Below are 14,728 nucleotides of genomic sequence, written 5' to 3'. Positions count from 1 at the left end.
TGTAAATAGGAAAGATCAACGCCACCAGAATCTGCCTTCCTACAAGCCTGAAGCTTCTCTACACAAGAGGGATATATTGGCTCTCTTGAAATTCAACTTACGATTACATGAGGCAGCTGCACCACTCCAGGAACCGTCAATCTGGCAGATGCGCACAATGCTTCCCTGCAGGTTGTATCCGGAATTTCAGCCGAAGACGACGCTGCCTCCAGCAGAATAGTTTGTGCCCTGGGAGTAGCCGTTGGTCGGTTTAGCTAGCGGTGTGCACACACCGGCTGTACACGTCACAGGCACGTACACACACAGGCACACACACACACACACACACAGGCACACACACACACACACACACACACAGGCACACACACACACAGGCACACACACACACCTCACCTCACCTCAGACCTGCCCATCACGGAAGCGATGATAGCGAACAGCTATGTTAGACATAGCAACTTGTGCTGGGATTACACCATTCAACAGCTTGCAAGGCTGATGAATTGACCGCCACTATTTTTAGCCTGGTATCCACAACACAGCTGATTGAAGTGACTTTTTCTGGCCAGTGAATCCCTATTTTTCATTTTTTTTTCTTACACACACACACATACACACACACACACACACACACACACACACACACACACACACACACACACACACACACACACACACACACACACACACACACACCATTAGGAAACCAATGCCAACAATTAACATCTGCCATTGTGTACTTTGCGAGCACAACGTAAGGAAATCCAAGAAGAAGTAAACCAGTGTCCTGGAGAAGCAGTGACCTTGTGATGTCCTTACTCCACAATATGCATTCATTGTGATACATGCCGATTTGATCACATGCTTCAACTTACGTCCAGTCGTGCCGCATTGATATTCGTCTGTCTTGTCGGGACACTCAAAGAAAACGCCATTGCAGAACTTGGAAGAGGCCAGGCAGGTACCATCACGATATGGCTGGAAGCCACTCTTGCAAGTGAGGCCACTGTGCACACAAACGTCAACAAAACAAAATCAGTAACAACGCAAATGTAGAGTATCACATCTTTACCTATACTCAGCAGGCGAAGAAACAACACTTAAAAAGAACATGCCAAATAAACATTTCTTGCATGTACGTACAAAAAAGGTTAGGGTCAAGGTTAGGGTTAGCACAACAAATGCACACAGTGAGCGAGCAGCACTGACTACATTGCAGTACAGTCACGTACATGGTCCCAGTGTAGATCACAGAAGTCGCAGCAAAGAACATCAGTAACGTTACTTACATGTGCAGACCGGTGGTACACCATCCCACTTGCCACTCAGCTGGCAGGTGTGGGTGGCAGGTCCCTGGAGAAGGTATAGCTAGTAGCAGCCAAACGCAATCTGGCTGCCATAGCTGGTCATGCTGGCTCCCTGGATGTAGCCATTTGGTGGAGTCTGCTGGGTCAGACAGTCACACACGCACGCACGCACGCGCGCACACACACACACACACACACACACACAAGAAAGCAAGCAAGAAAGCAAATGAAATAGAACACAAATATTCGTCTTTCAAAGATATTCATCCAGTATCTAACAGCTGAGCAAAGGCCACTTACGAGTTCAGTAAGGGAGGAAGCATGTCTTTTGGTACCAAGACAGTGGAAAGGAAATCATTGAAGACTGAGGGAGTTGTAATGAGCTCTCCAGAGACCGACAGCAGTTTTTATGCCATCAGCTGGTAAAGATTTGGTGGGGAAAAATGTGTCATACGTAGCAGACCAACTGACACTTCACTGGTGCTGCATTGGCACCTTTCACAGCTGTAAATCACCTTGCAGCTGAGCACACAGCCCATGTCACACTCCATAGGCTGTAGCCTGGCAGGCTGAGGTGTGAATACCATCCATTGCATCCAGAACACCTAGCTTACACTCATACACATGCAAGCCATGCAGTGGGGCTGCATGCCTGTCAACAGTGTGTGACACATGCATGCACATTCAGCCGCGATGCAGGAGTCACAGAACTATTTCACACTCTACACGCTCGTCTTACCTGGTGCTGCAGTGCCGCGTGTGCTAGTGCGGTTGCTCTCGTCGGAGCCATCCGGGCAGTCATACCACACACCGTCGCAGATCTTGGTGGTCGAGATGCAACCACCACTGCCACCGCACTTGAACTTGTGGTACTTGCAGGGAATATCAGGGACTGAAGATAAAAGAGAAAGAAAATGAACACATCCGCCAAGGGACACTTGTTAATGATACGCTGCTACAAGAGCATGCTTCGCTTATCTTTGCACAGCAGTAGCAATTTAATATCATTCAAATAGATAATCAACACAATACTTGGCCTGCCAGCCTGATAGCATGATGGCATGATAACATGATAGGAGGTATTAGGAAGTATTAGGAACACATGACAGTAGCATTGGCACCGCTTACTTGAGCATGTAGCAGGAACGCCGCTCCACGTTCCGGAGACGTCGCAGTAGCGCACGACGCTGCCCTGGAGTACGTAGGGTACATTGCAGGCGAAGAAGAGACCAGTGCCGGGCGTGAAACCTGTTCCGGTCACCTTGCCGTTGAAAGGCGCTGTCAGTGCTGTGCAGTTCTTACCTACAGGGGCCAGGGTAGGGCAGGGCAGCAATGTGCTGTCTGAATTTTTTTATTGTTCAGACAGCACATTGCTAGTTTTAACATGTAATTGCCAGACTCAGATTTAGCCAGAAAACAAGTTAAAGTTTTTGCCGTAAGAAGAATGCAATGGCCATAATCTTTTTCGGCAAGACCAATGGTTGGATGCAGTTTGGTTGGTCCTTTCCTGCGGACTAGTCGACGCTGATGGGAGAAGTGGCACCCCCTGAGGCAGCTACGGATGCTAGAACTCTACAGCCAGACCAACACCAATGATAAAACAAAAGGATACACCACACCAGGAAGCAAGTCAAATAAAGATGTGTGAACAATGACCACACACCACAGAAAAGGACACAGAACAAAAACTCAATTACGGACACCATAGACACTGCAAAATCCAAACAGAAGTTAAATACCAACTCCCTGAGGACACTGAGCATGAGGCAAACGAGCAAGCAACCTCTTGCCGATGTTCCACCTTGTAACAACAATTTGCCGGGCCGCGCTGGCCACCGGACTGTATGGTAGGGGTATTACACCTGGACCTCAAGACCAACGGGCGAAGGAAAGCAGGCCGGGCCCAGGTAAATACAATGAGGAACACTGTATACAACTACAGAAATAACCCAAACCCATGCCAATCTGACCAACATACCTTCCCTGCGCATCCATGCCAGGCCCGTCGCACCGACTTTGGAGGTGGGGCGGCCATGCAAGGGGGTCCGGGGACCTCCGCGGTAAAAATGTCAAAAATTGAAGCCAATTGCAAGCATTTCCGGGCATTTGGTGCCATTTCAGTGCAACTACAATGAAAGACTCCTTTATTCTGTAACAAACCACGGGGATCGGGGACGGGGATCGGGGACAAGGATTCTTCATTATTTGCCACGTTTGAGCTGAGCTGCGATCATTGCGCTTTCTTGCAGTGTGCTAAAAAAACAAGAACAAAAAAAACGGCCAAAAAAGTGGGGTGGCTGAGGCCACCCCAGCTGTGCCGGCCTTGCATGCCTGGTGTACGGTCTGAAAGATGAAAGATGGAGCTCTTGTATATACGGGCCCGGAAAGCCTGCTTCGGCTGCTCGGCAGCAGCTTCGTAGTGGTGGTCAAGGGTCGTAGACCGACGGATACGGATCAACTCCCCAGTGATCACACCTTTACCCATACTACGGGGGTGGTTACTACCGCAAGCAGATACAGGAAACGATTGGTGACCTTGAAATGAGGCTTCACCGCCATGTATCCCTTACTACGGAAAACTGTGGTTTCCAGGAAATCAATGCCATCATGTGCCAGTTCATGCGCATATTCGAGGGCCGAACACTTATTAATCCTGTCTAAAGCGCGCTGAACTTGACCTTCGCAACCATGCAATGAAACAAAAATGTCACTGATAAAGCGTCTATAAACCTGAACCTCTAAACCCTCCCCCTCCAAGATCGGCAAAATGTACCGATTCTCCAAATACAGCATAACAATGTCGGCATAGACCACTGCTGCAGGCAAACCCATGGTAGTCCCTTGGATCTGCTGCAACAAATCGTTATAATACACGAACTCGTTAGTCTTCCGAATGACTGACATCAAGGAAGTCACTGCGGTTGTTAACCGTGTACGAAGGGCCGGGGGCATCCACCTTGTATACCTGTGTGTGATATACCACGACAATGCCACGTGACCGAGCTCGTTGGGGATGTTGGTGTAAAGGCTGGTCACATCTATACTCAAAAATAAATGATCGTCCCGCACAGGCAAACCTTCTACCAAGTTGATGAAATCCGTAGTTCAGGCCAGAACAGTACTTTCCTCACGTACATACGGGTTCAGTAGAAAGTCAATGAACTTAGCGGGATAGTAGCCAGGACTATTCAGACTAACAATAGGCCTAACCTTCAAGGCACAGGTCTTATGTGTTTTGAGAAGTCTCCTGAAAACGGGCATGCGCCCCCGGTGCGACTAAGAACAGTGACATATATTAATGGTCATACGATGCTCAATGCGATGCCTAGTCATGGTGAGTAAACAATTGACTCGGGTCGCGCACACGAAGTCTCAACACAGCCTTGAGCCTGTTGGTTGCCATCCGCAGTCTAGCCACATGTTCATCTAGCCCCTCAGGCAAAAAACCAGTCATTTATAATGTTTGGCATTGTGATGCTGGGCACGACCTATATCATCATAGTGAGATCAGTCCAGGACTACTATCACAAAGACTGCCTTTGAATATGCCTGAGTCTGATCGCGTTCTAGCTCCCAAACTATGTGCTGCATGTGTACACTCCGCCTATGGTTAGTCTACTCAAGAACAACGCCTGGAGAGGTTCATTGGGGTATGATGTCCCCCACTCCATCCCCCCTACACCTGAAGTACCGGTATTGCCCCTCCCCCCCCCCAAATAAAGTACAGGACACAGATGGAGCACTGGGGAGCACGTAGCAGTAGGCGAAGTTGACGATGCCAGTGCAGACACACCTCACCTCGGTCACCACACTGGCACGGTCATATGGTCTCCAAGGAACATAGCTACCAGAGAACACACAGAATGGGAGTATATAGTGCTATCCCGGAGGATAGACAACCTCCTATACAAAAATACCTACTGATAGAGTTCTGTGTAGAGACTGTAGACCCTATGTGCACATATGTGTGGATGAGTACTAGTAAACGGACAGCTAACCCTAGTCTAAGTAAAATAAATGTAGAATGTAGACCCTGGGCAAAACTTGAAATAAGTAAATAAAAATAATAGCAACACATGAGGGAACTCGGATGGAGAGCCAAGGATAAATATTAAAAAAAGAGGACCATAAGTTTACGAGTTATCCGTTTTTTCCAACACTAATGGGTATAAACGTGATGCAGCTAAGCATCAGGTCGTTGAATGTCATGATCTCATCAGTCAGTTTTTGCGCTGATTGTTGCACATTTTTGACTCAGCAGTATTCTGCATGTAACCGTTAGTTTTGGACAAAACGGATAACTTGTAAACATGAGGGAACACTCATCCTTACCCAAGTCCCAACGTCAGCACTCGGTGCCGCTCCGAACCAAGAGGAACATTGGAGAGATCGTCCATCAGCTCCTCTCTTGTCCTGCGATCAAATCGCCTAATGCTAAAACACAAGAAGATAGGAAAGCCAAGTAGAATAAATAAATCAATAAAATAATAAACAAACAATACAAGTTTGAACAGCTGCAAACGTAATGGACGATCCGAACAAGACCAATGATATACCTAGAAATTCTAGAAGGCACTAGGAAACATCCATACCTGCTCAAACTGAAGAGGACAACATAGAAGAAGGTAAAAGAGGGCACTACTCAAGTGTTGCTGGGATAGCTATGGTCTTTGCTATGCTATTTATTTGCAGTCTGATTCATCTGAAAAACGAAGTTTCAACTTTCAAGCATTTAATTTACAGTCCTACCCTCGTTAGTATGACATCGGTTGCAAGACAAACCTCATTAGTAGACAACGATCCAAAATCCCATGAATCATTAGCAGTCGTACATGCAAGTCCGGATAAGAGATAATTCGTTTGTAGACCAAATTCGTTGCAACGTCCCCTTCAGCTGTCCCACAGGTTTGAATTCTCATTACAAGAAAAAGCGGATGGCCAAGGATAGCTCGATTGATATTTCATGTTGTCTTGTATCGGGGTCCGATGAAACATTGTCTGATAATGGGTTGTCTTGTACAGGGGTCTGGTGGAAAACACTGTCTAATAACAAGGAAACATCAGTTCTGATGTGGACACAATATGGATGATGCAAAGCAGCAGAAAAATGTACTCGTTATCGGACAAAAAAAGTTGATACCCCCAGGGTTGTCTCCTAACAAGGGTAGACCTACAAAATAGTGGTTGCGACTTCGGCGATGATTGTTAGGAAAGGGTTTGCTCTCAACATTGGAGCTCACGCTATTCCGCCGCCTTGACTTTACACTTGACTGACTGACAGCTGCCACCCAGAGCACATGAAAAGTCCATCCAACCTTCCACTCGGAAAACCTGCAAGAAGGGACCACTCCCTGCTCAATACACAGTGTTTCGGGAAAATTAACCCTCATCAGTCGAGTTTGAGTAGGCTGAGGAATATTGTTCCTGAAGAGCACCATTTATATACCGTAAAGTCGTGGATAAAAGCCGGGCTTATAAGCACATAAGCCGCTTCCTGCATCAGGCTTCAATGCAAACCAGGCTTGTATGCACCACTGATATTTTTGCCAGGCTTGTATGCACATCGGCCGATCCGGGCTTGCATAGAAGCCAGGCTTCTACGCGCGACACGCGTAGATTTACCACTGACTACCGGTTTTTACTATGCACTGTACATAGCGCATGCACTCTTGACCTACCCGATCCGCGCTTGCATAGAAGCCAGGCTTCTACGCGCGACAGGCTTATATGCATTGACCCGTTCGATTTCCAGGCTTCTATCCGCGATGTGCTTGTATGCAAACCCGGCTTTTATCCGCGACTTTACGGTAGTGCTCTCCAGGTCCAAACATCACCAGGGATACAAACTCACAGAGACGCTCCGTTTGCAGCGCAACAAACACCTCGTGAGCACCAGATAGCAGTGCGAGTCAGTGTCGCTCCTGGACGGTGAGAGCTGTATATTGACACAGAGAGAGAGAGAGAGAAAGAGAGAGAGAGCGGGGAAAAGAGAGAGAGAGAGAGAGAAACAGAGAGAGAGAGAGAGAGAGAGAGAGAGAGAGAGAGAGAGAGAGAGAGAGAGAGAGAGAGAGAGAGAGACACACACACACACAAACACACACACACACACACACACACACACAGACAGACAGACAGACAGGCAGACAGAGATCCGGGATGTGACATCATCATGACATCGGCCGTTGCTGTGTATGTTGGATCCAAGGTAACGAAAAGACGACACATGGGCAATCTCCATGGCTCGAGTCGCGAGCGGCTCTAGATCGTCATTAGAGGTGTTGGGGCCAGAAACCATAAACTTGGTTTGGGTGGGGGGGGGGGGGCACACGCACACACACACACACACACACATGCACGCACACACCTGACCTTTGACCTTTGACCTTTGACGCCCATCGCCGGAGGCGATGATAGCAATGCTACGGCAGAAGCCATAGCAACTTGTGCTGGGATTACACCATTCAACAGCTTGCAAGGCTGAAGAATTGACCGTCACTATTCAGCCTGGTCTACACCATACAGCTATTTGGAGTGACATTTTCTGGCCAGTGAATCCCTTTTTTTGGTCTTTTTTCATTTTTTTTCCATTTTTTTTCTTCTTTTTTTTCCCGCACACACATCACACCACATACTCCGGCATGCACTGGCTGTTGGTAACCACCCAGGAGAATGAAAGAGAAGTCAGGAAGAGTCTGAGAAAGAGAAGAAAGACGTGTGTGACCATAATCGTCGGGAATCGAACCCGCAATCTATCGATTGGAAATCGCTGCACATACGCACACACACACACACACACACACACACACACACACACACACACACACACACACACACACACACACACACACACACATACACATACACACACACACACACACACACACACGCACACACATACACATACACACACACCTTCCTTCCTTCCTTCTTCCGCTGCCATGACTGACTACGTGGCCCCATACGGGGTAGACCAGGAGACGTGCTGTCCACCGGGCGGGGAACGCCATACTCAGCGCGCGCGGGCCGCGCGAACAGCGTTACACTTGTGCCTCGCAATATCCTGTGGCCGACGAAAACTGCACGCACAAGTGCCACAAATGAGGGGCTTCGCCACAGGCTCCATGCGGGACTGGACAATAGCGTCGACAGCATCACGGCAGCATCACGGCAGGTGACCCGCCATCCCTGTCGATCTTGGACGATGTCACCAAGCTGCTCCAGAGGAACGCCAACACACACACACACACACAGACACACACAGACACACACACACACACACACACACACACACACACTTTGTACCATGTATATGCCCGTCACAAGAAAAGCACGCAAAGTTGTGGAAGTCAGGTCTCGCTGGACCAACCAGAATGGAGCTGCTACGGGCCTGAGCACGCAGCTTTCCCCATGTTGCAGAAGGCAATGCAGTGCTGCAAGTGGCAGGCAATCCTACGTGAAAAATTGCCACATACACCTCCATATTGATAATTCCAACGAGAGAGCTCAGTTGAAAGCTCAGGGCCCTCACTATGCATTTTTGCCTAGGTTATCATGCATTATGCGATAGCAATAACTTGTGCCAACAGTTTTATTCGGCTGAAATAAAGGATACCAATAGACCCCACTTGTACTTGGCTGAAATAAATTGTTCATTGTTGTTATTGCATTTAGTTTTTCATTTCGATATCGCACGAATAAAGAGCGCTTGGGCTTGAAGGCTAGAGAGGGCTTGACCGCCCAGGAGCCCTCGCTATGCTTTATAAATGCCTAGGTCATCATGTGTGTTATTCGAACTGATAGAAACGTCTTTGCAATACAAAAACATGTGCATGACAATCAAAACATTAGTTCATAAACGCACGTCGATACATAACTCAAAACTCAAACTCTCAGACAGGTACATTCTACCAAGTAAAAGTAAATATAATAATAGATTACGCTATGGTACTAGCTTATTTCATTTTTTCAAGCCCTGTTTCAACATGTGGCCAGCAGTCTTTGCCAGAATGGTATGGAACATCAACGGAATAGGGCCAGGCTGGTGCGTAACATGATGATGGCCCCGCACACCGAACAAGTTCGAGCATGAGAGCATGTATTTTCTCCTGCTGAATGGATGCCTGTGCAGCGGTCTCTAGCTGTCGACGCGTCTTGTCACGAAGGCGGTGAGTCTCCAAACGACGGGATATTTGCTCCGTCGTTTCTTGCTGTTGGCATAGCCTTTCGCAAGCACGGCGACTCTCGAGGCGGCGGGACCTCTCTTCTCCCTTCTTCTACTCTCTGTGTAGGCACTACTGCCGACGCCGTCTGCTCAGAGCTTTAACACTGTCACCCCTGTCATTTTGCTCTTCCTCATAGTCCTCTTCTAATTATCTCAGCATTCTATTTATACAACAACTACGACCATTAAAACCGTGCAATCTACCTGATCCTTACATTCCCAGCCCATTAGTACCACACCCCTAAACTTTCGACCGATAGTATGATACTTTCTATGGTCTTTTGAAATCAAACCGCGACCATTACAATAATGCGATCTAAACCATAATGAGCGTTAGCATGCTAACGCAAGTTAGCAGGCAGCCCAGCAAGCCGGCCTGACCTGCACGCATGCGCGAGTCACATGGTCATGCGCCCTCCAAGATCCTGTACAATGTCTCTTGCATGTCATTGCTGTTTTCGACTTTCGAGCATGCAACTTGCGGAACATGCGTTCCCAAACAATTTCCTCCACAATTGTGCTCGCCCCGGTGTATCTTGCTAAGCTCAATGTTAAAAGTGCATTCTGCCGAATTCCCGTCCGCCCGGAGGATTGGTCCTTGTTGATCCGCTGGCAGGATCAATACTTTTATGAGAGTGCCCTGCCCTTAAGACTATTACACTCCAGTCCAGCTATATGGAACTCTGTCGCATCCGCCAGTGAATGGATTATGTGCTAGCAGTTCGCACTCCCACGCCTGTTGCATTACGGGGAATATCTCAACTAACGTTACTTCCTCAGTGCATGCTCTGGTCTTGTGTTAGCTTGCCAGCAATTCGCTATTCTGCTCCGAGCGTTTACATACTTCGATGTTCTCTGGCCCCAGCAAAAGTGGAGGGTCCAGCTCAAGTCCTGACGTTATTGGGATCATCCCGTTACGGGGACCCGGAGTACCTCGACTAACGTTTCTGTCTCCATGCATGCTCTGAGCGCTTGATGTTATGGCCTGGAGAGCACGATGAAAGTGGTGCTCTTCAAGCGCAGTATTTCTCAAGCTCAACTGATGACAGATAAATTCCACGAAACACTGTGCATTGAACAGGGACTGGTGCTTTCTTGCACGTTTGCCGGTCGAAGGCTCAATGGGTATGGCGTGTGCCCTGGATGACAGTCGTCAAGCCGTCAACTGGCGTCGAGTGTCAAGCCGAGTCACTGACAATTCACTGACACTGACAGACTCAGTGGATAGCACGATCTTCAGTCTAGGGAGCAACCAACAGTTTCCATGGTTACGTTCCTTGTATTGTTGTTTTGTCTTGTTTGATGACGTCAACAGAATACGTATCTAATATTGACTGAGTACGAGGTCAATATAGGAAATAAAAGCCGAGTAAAAGCCCGAGGCAAAGCCGAGGTCTTTTACGAGATTTTTATTTCCTATACTGACCAAGTACGAAGTCAATATTAGATTTATCACGACAAACAGTCCGTATTTCAAATTCCAGAACGATAACCTCATGAATCCCGGTTTTATGATTGAACAACTGTTGCACCACCACCTACTCATGCAGTGACAATGCTGCACTAGGCACCGTTCAACTGCGCAACCCCTAAGCAGTCAAATATAAGCAGTCAATATAGCCCTAAGGAGTGAAATATGCAGGAATATTTGACTTCTTAGGTATCGAAAATCAATGGGAGTCAATACTAAGAGAGTGATAAAGGCATAATATTATCTGCCTACTCGCCACTCGCCAGTCAGTTTGTGGTCGGCCACCCAGCTAGCCAGGCAGGCTAGCTGTCCATGATCCATGTCAGCTTCATTTTTATGCGCTACTAGTACTGCACTGGGTACTGGAGGATTGCTTTCCGAAATGTTTACGAACGGGGCGTTTTCGGCACGCGGCTGCGCCGTTTGTGGTACTGGTGCAGTGGTGGCCGATTGCGATCAAAACGTTCACCACCTAGTGTTGAGGCGAGAGAGAGCTCTTCATGTCTGTACTTGTAGGTCCATGACATGTCATTGTATTTGTACTACTACTACTAGACTGCAAACAGGGAGCCGGTGAGAACGGGAATGCATACGGTACCCAGTGTGGAACTGGACTACACTACAAGTCTGTACTGTAGTCTACAGACTACACACACACACACACACACACACACACACACACACACACACACTCAATGCAGTGTACGCCTAACGCCATAACAAGGTGCTGAACACTCGCAGACACAATCAAACACTCAGTTGCGAGAGCAAGACGATTGTGTGTTACACTATTATATTAGTGCAATGGCAAGGTTCAGCTTTGAGACTCAGCTCCAAGAGAGACTTGGTGTCCCAGACTCGATTTGGCTTGGATTCGTCCAAGTTGACCTGAACAAACCCGAGATAGGCCGTGGTTCGGATGCCACTGTGTATACAAGTGAGTTGGAGGGTCTCCCTGTTGCTGTGAAGGTCTTACATAGTATTTTACTCCAACAGGGCAATGTCGGGCGTGCAGCTCTTTTGCAGCGATTCGGCACTGAGTGCCTAGTCATGCGCCGACTGCAACATGAAAGAATTGTGCGACTCCTCGGATCCGCATTGCTCCCAATCAATCTCCGTGTATGGTGGTAGAACTGATGGCCGGCTCGCTATTTGATCGAATTGGAGTTGAGCCAAGAGAGCCATTCGCTCAAAGCCTTCAGTATTTAGTCGACGTGGCAGAAGGCTTGCGCTTTCTACACGGCAAGAACATTTTGCACCGCGATTTGAAACCAGGTAACATCTTGGGCACGGCAGGGCGAGCCAAGAAAGCTGATGTTGGTTTGACCCGCACTCTTCATGGTAGTCAAGGTGCAGACGTCAGTCACGGCTTTGACCCGGTGCCCCGGTACGCCTTATTTTATACCGCCAGAGAGCCTACAAGTAGGAACAGCATACGACGAGAAACTGGATGTGTTTTCTCTAGGAGTGGTGATGCTGTTGCTGCTTGTGGGACGACCACCATCCCCAACTGAAGCTACTGTTCTCCTGGAAAATGGAACGTGGAGATCAGTTCCGCAGGGTCGCCGACGCAAGGCAGACCTGGATCGACTGGGCTCAGATCACCCACTACATTCTCTAATCTTGTCGTGTCTGCATGACAATCCTGGGTCTAGACCCACATCGGCTGATGTTCACATGCACTTACTGCAGACCTCACCTCACTCTATGCCTATGATAATGGTATGGATGTACTCACATAGTATTACATGACTTTGTACTCACTGTGCTGTACTGTTACCATACAGCCTAGCTGGGTATACATGAACTTTAGCCTGCCTGCGCGTGAAATCCAAAAAATCCTCGTGTTCTGGCCTATGCAACGAATTAAAATTCCCCCGAATAAAACAATTAAGTGCGGGAAACAATGCAAGCCGTGACCGCGGCTTGCATTTTTTGTATCAAGCAGCGAAGCGAAAGCTGGTGATGAGCCGCGGCCTCGCTGGACCAGCTCGTAATGATGACGTTTCATGCCGTGGATGATGTGCGGCGGAGCGGCAGTGGAACCCAGCCCTTAGGCAACTGAAATTTGTCATTAATTTGTTTATGCTGCATAGATGGAGAGCTGCACACTCTGGTTTATGGACTCTCGCCTACAGTGTAGTCGTACTGCTAGTGTACTGGCATTACAGAAGACACGATAAACGAGAACATAATTATGGCGAGAAAGTAATTACTGGCTAAGAATTGCCCTAAGACTTACCGCTTCTCAGTGCTCCATACCAGGAAGTAGTACAATACCTACTCCCTGCTCCATACGAGTGCTTTCTCCTCATTATTCTCTGCATCCTTTACCCCAGGAGTCTCGTCCATTTAGCGGCTCAAATGCTTGAGCTCCGGATAGCGGAAAATAGCTCGTCGTCCATTAGCGGCTCTAATAGTACCTGGTCTGAAGTGTCGCAGTCTAGCAACTATGATTTTTTCCAGGAGAGTAAGGGTTGCAAACCCAAAGAGACCCTAAGCTTCGTCTATCAAACAAAACAATTGCCCTAAAAAATGGAAGAGGAAAAGAGTGAGCGAGCTAAGCTGGTCGCGAGCTGGTCTGAGCGCGCTACTTTTCAAAAAATAGAAGCTGAAAGCCATCAAAGTCAAAGCATTCTGGCTAGCGCGTTTGTGTATGTCAAGAGCGCTAGCGCGCTAGTCCCAGCAAACGCTCGAGCGCTCGCAGGCCAGAGTTAGCGCTATTTGTGCTGTTTGCCGCAAGCGGCAGCTGGATGGATCACGTGATCCAAGCTGACAAATAAGGTCCGATGGTTCAGCTACATTGAGCCACAAGCGTTTGCGACATAAGCGACAACAAAATCAAGCAACGAAATCATTACGAGCGCAATCACTGAAACAGGCCCGGCAGGGCTATCTTAGCTAGGCCGAATACATCATCGCTGCTGAGGCGGAGAACTAGCGACGCACTCTGTGTGTAGCGCCCCTAAGCTGTTTTTCTTCAATAAACACTGCTCCACGCCACCAGGAAAGGGAAAACGGGCGAACATAAGAAAGAAAGTACTGCACAATACTCCGGTCCCTGATCACAACCAGAGAGTAGTAATACTATTAGTAGTGCATTGTTGCTAACACGACAGGGAGGAATTTGGCAGACAGCAAATTACGAATATTCAAATTTGAAAAACCTTGCAATGAGGCGTGCATCTTTGTTGACAGCAATGTCAAGCTAAGCTACTGGTAGTAATAACTTAATAAGAAAGGGAACTGGTCTATTATAAGTTCAATATAACTAAGTGTGTGCTCCGGTGTGGGGAGCAAACCCTTTCTTTCAATATAACTATTAATGATTATTATAGCATTTTGCTCTTTCCCGCCATATGCAAACTAAGGACATGTGATTGAGACGGACACACGACACAATCACTGTGTGCCGCTAACTCGAAGCCAAGAAAACGTACCCGAGATGAGATTGAGAGGGATGGGCTCTGCGACACCTACTTGAACCCTACTAAGCGTGAGCATCAAGAGTGCGACGGCTATGGCGGAAAACAAGTCCATGATGAACAGGCAATGGTTGAGTGAGATCGATACAGCTTGACTGAGCCTACTGTCCGCTTGTCGTAGTGTGAAGCGGCGATAGAGGTCGTCCGTTCGGAAAACGCCACGACACCCAACAACCAATACCTAAACGCCACGACACCCAACAACCAATACCTATAGTATAGGCTATGTATTTTACTCTGCTCACTA

At 47.9% G+C, this 14,728-nt stretch overlaps 3 protein-coding genes and 1 long non-coding RNA gene across 4 annotated transcripts in view; 1 reads left to right on the top strand and 3 right to left on the bottom strand.

The window, feature by feature from the left end:
* LOC135804813 (uncharacterized) overlaps positions 1-14,677 on the bottom strand; it is a 41,908-nt gene extending 27,231 nt beyond the window's left edge. Inside the window, exon 1 of the mRNA XM_065318773.1 lies at positions 14,437-14,677. Coding sequence (XP_065174845.1) covers positions 14,437-14,536 — 100 coding nt within the window. The 5' untranslated portion in view covers positions 14,537-14,677. The remainder of the gene's footprint in view (positions 1-14,436) is intronic.
* The window catches only part of LOC135804821 (uncharacterized), a 187,022-nt gene that overhangs the window by 134,188 nt on the left and 38,106 nt on the right, over positions 1-14,728 (top strand). The gene's annotated exons all lie outside the window — the stretch shown is intronic.
* Positions 188-2,761, bottom strand: LOC135806744 (CUB and sushi domain-containing protein 3-like). The gene is made up of 6 exons (XM_065320969.1): positions 2,739-2,761; positions 2,433-2,641; positions 2,044-2,196; positions 1,287-1,443; positions 817-1,003; positions 188-275 (listed from the first exon to the last, which is right to left on the bottom strand). Exons 1-6 carry the CDS (start codon positions 2,759-2,761, stop codon positions 255-257), a joined length of 750 nt encoding a protein of 249 aa, XP_065177041.1. The 3' UTR covers positions 188-254.
* Positions 2,638-13,529, bottom strand: LOC135804817 (uncharacterized). The gene is made up of 5 exons (XM_065318777.1): positions 13,239-13,529; positions 8,217-8,516; positions 7,156-7,239; positions 5,637-5,738; positions 2,638-2,876 (listed from the first exon to the last, which is right to left on the bottom strand). The coding sequence occupies exons 2-5, from the start codon at positions 8,309-8,311 to the stop codon at positions 2,819-2,821; spliced, it is 339 nt and encodes a 112-aa protein (XP_065174849.1). The 5' UTR covers positions 8,312-8,516; positions 13,239-13,529; the 3' UTR covers positions 2,638-2,818.

This window comes from Sycon ciliatum, chromosome 1, assembly GCF_964019385.1.
Source record: "Sycon ciliatum chromosome 1, ocSycCili1.1, whole genome shotgun sequence".
In the NCBI taxonomy this organism is placed as follows: domain Eukaryota; kingdom Metazoa; phylum Porifera; class Calcarea; order Leucosolenida; family Sycettidae; genus Sycon; species Sycon ciliatum.
Note: the sequence above shows the minus strand (reverse complement) of the source record. Positions and strands in the feature narration are given on the sequence as shown.

Excerpts from the sequence above, each read along its gene's own strand:
- LOC135806744 (XM_065320969.1), bottom strand. The coding sequence starts at position 2,761 with ATGGCCATTGCATTCTTCTTACG. Across the intron at positions 1,004-1,286 it reads TGTACCACCGGTCTGCACAT|TGGCCTCACTTGCAAGAGTG; the intron begins GTAAGTAACGTT and ends TTGTGTGCACAG. Across the intron at positions 276-816 it reads CAATGAATGCATATTGTGGA|CCGGTGTGTGCACACCGCTA; the intron begins GTAAGGACATCA and ends TGACGTGTACAG.
- LOC135804817 (XM_065318777.1), bottom strand. The coding sequence starts at position 8,311 with ATGGCGTTCCCCGCCCGGTGGACAGCACGTCTCCTGGTCTACCCCGTA. Across the intron at positions 7,240-8,216 it reads GGAAGAAGGAAGGAAGGAAG|CTCTCACCGTCCAGGAGCGA; the intron begins GTGTGTGTGTAT and ends GTCAATATACAG. Across the intron at positions 5,739-7,155 it reads GCTGCAAACGGAGCGTCTCT|CATTAGGCGATTTGATCGCA; the intron begins GTGAGTTTGTAT and ends CTTGTGTTTTAG.